Below are 2,312 nucleotides of genomic sequence, written 5' to 3'. Positions count from 1 at the left end.
AAAAAAAAAAAACTTTCAGACAACTTCTTGTCATATATTCCTTTGTAGGCTTTGCCTACCAGTAAATATTTTGCTGAATTTAAAATTAATAGCATGCATGCATTAAAGACTTTAATCCTTATTTCCAGGCTGCTTTCCAGAACTTTCCTTCTAGTGTTCTAAAAACTATATAAAGCCCTCTAGGCTGGCTGCCTATTTTTGTAAACAAAGTTTTATTAGCACATGGGCACATTTAATGAGGTTACCACTTGTCAGTGTTGGCTTGCAAACTACCCTATAGGGTTGAGTCATTGTGACAGGGACTATCTGGCCTGAAAATCCCAAAATACTGACTCTCTGGCTCTGAAATAGTTTGATACTCCCTGGTCTAGGGCATGCTGTTGTCAGTTTAGGATTCAGGGAATCCCAAGGGTACCCCTCTGTCTGCATTCCCATGAATCTCCATGTGTGCACTATCCATTCTTTTTGTGATTGACTGTCTGTATCTGACATCTGCTTGCTCTAAACAGAAAGAAATGACTGCTCGGATGTGCCACTAAGATCCCTGAGGGTCTCTCAGTGCCCAGACCTCCACCCAGGCTACAGAGACTTGGAGCAGGACGCCTGGAAAGCAGCAGTGTCTCTCTCTGACCCAAGCATCTCAAGAGCTTGGTATCCCTCAAGCCCTGCACTCTAACCTCTGCTGAAGTGTGGGAGCATCTCTAGGAGACTCCAACTCTCAACAGTGGGTTCCTTCCCCTCTGATTTCCGTCTTGGCCACAGAAGGCCCACACCCTCATTGCCCACCTCTCTGAGCCTCAGTCTCTGTCTCTGAACGGGGGATTGAACCTGAACTGTAATTCTGCATGTTGTCAGTAGTCAGAAAAAACCCTCTGCTTTGAAAACATTTCCACTTCCCAGGATGCTGGAGAGAACCCTGAACTGCCCCCAGCCTTGGTGGTTGCCAGCCTCCTGGGAAGTTCTATCCCCATTTTGACCCCCTATACCAACCCTACCTGGACCTTGCTGGGGGCCAACTCATATAGCCACGTGCCACCCATGGCTTTGGTCCTGCCTAGGCCATCTCCCAGGTACAGCCAGCAGCTTGGCCCAAACCTGCCCAACCTGGGAGGGGAGAGGATGGGTGCTCCCAGGCCAGCTGGGGACAAGAATCCACCTCCCCTGACCTCTGAGCCCTAGATCCTTGTAGCACCCACCAGAGCCACTGCTGTGCTCATACAGAGGTACGACATGGGCCTGCTCACCCCCTTCTCTTCCTGACCCACTTCTGGGTCTTCCATTCCTCCAAAGTGTGCTACTCAATCTGGGGTTTCCTGGACTCCTAGGACCTTAAGACTCCTGCATCCAGAGTTTGAGTCATGCCCTGACTAAAAGCCCTTTGTGTGTTGTAAAAGATCCAACTTTTATACAATTTCATTGATGACTATTTTGAGATTTTATTTTTGAGACAAGGTCTGGCTGTATTGCCCAGGCTGGTCTCAAACTCCTGCCCATAAGCAACCCTCCCACCTTGGCCTCCTGAAGTGCTGGATTATAGGTATGAGCCACTGTGCCCAGCAAGATTTCTTAGATATCTTTTAAAAAGATATTTTCTTGGGCAGCGCCTGTGGCTCAAAGGAGTAGGGCACCAGGCCTCATATATCAGAGGTGGCGGGTTCAAACCCAGCCCTGGCCCCCCCTCAAAAAAGAGAGATTTTCTTAGCCCATAGTTAGCACCTCCATCTCTGGACCAACATCCCCTTTCCTGTGAGTGTTGCAGGCATGGATCTGCCCTCATGGGCTCCTCTCCCTGTTGTGGTATCTCTGCTTCTGCTAGAACAGGATTTTCTATAGATGCTGCCAACTTTTATGGCAACCCTTGGTCTATATGGCCTAGGGGCTTTGGGACCAAAACCCATGAACACTGTCTGCTCTGGACCTGGGAGCTTAGACCAGGGTCTGTGACCAAAGGAGGCCACATCATGTACTCTGTGAGCCTCTACTGCCCCGACCTGTCAACAGAAATGTCAGTAGCCTTTAACCATGGCAGCGCTTCCCTCACGGCCCCCACACTGACCCAGAACACACAGAGCTCTGGTTATTTCTGGGTGTTTGGGATGACAACAAAAGAGGGGGGCATTGTCCACCTTTTTCTGCCAGTTAATGCTACAAAATTGAACAAGTGCAATTAACCCACTGTTACTGCCTAAGTCCAAAGCTCCAGGAATTCACCCTAGTCCTTGCAGAAAACACCTGGGTCTGGGGTCCAGCTCTTGGAGCACCCAGGAAAAGGATATCACAGCCCAGCCTTTGTGGGACTTCCAGAAACAAGA

At 49.2% G+C, this 2,312-nt stretch overlaps 1 protein-coding gene across 3 annotated transcripts in view; it reads left to right on the top strand.

Annotated features, from left to right (window-relative positions):
* The window catches only part of MOB3A (MOB kinase activator 3A), a 28,162-nt gene extending 26,746 nt beyond the window's left edge, over positions 1-1,416 (top strand). For all 3 annotated transcript variants that reach the window (XM_023512517.1, XM_023512516.1, XM_003788708.3), the window contains exon 4: positions 510-1,416. In XM_023512517.1, coding sequence (XP_023368285.1) covers positions 510-539 — 30 coding nt within the window. In that variant the 3' untranslated portion in view covers positions 540-1,416. The remainder of the gene's footprint in view (positions 1-509) is intronic.
* Positions 1,417-2,312: the final 896 nt, after the last annotated feature.

This window comes from Otolemur garnettii, unplaced genomic scaffold, assembly GCF_000181295.1.
Source record: "Otolemur garnettii isolate 467f Iridium unplaced genomic scaffold, OtoGar3 scaffold00029, whole genome shotgun sequence".
Classification (NCBI taxonomy): Eukaryota; Metazoa; Chordata; class Mammalia; order Primates; family Galagidae; genus Otolemur; species Otolemur garnettii.
The sequence above is the reverse complement of the archived record's forward strand: the minus strand, read 5'-3'. Positions and strand labels throughout refer to the sequence as shown.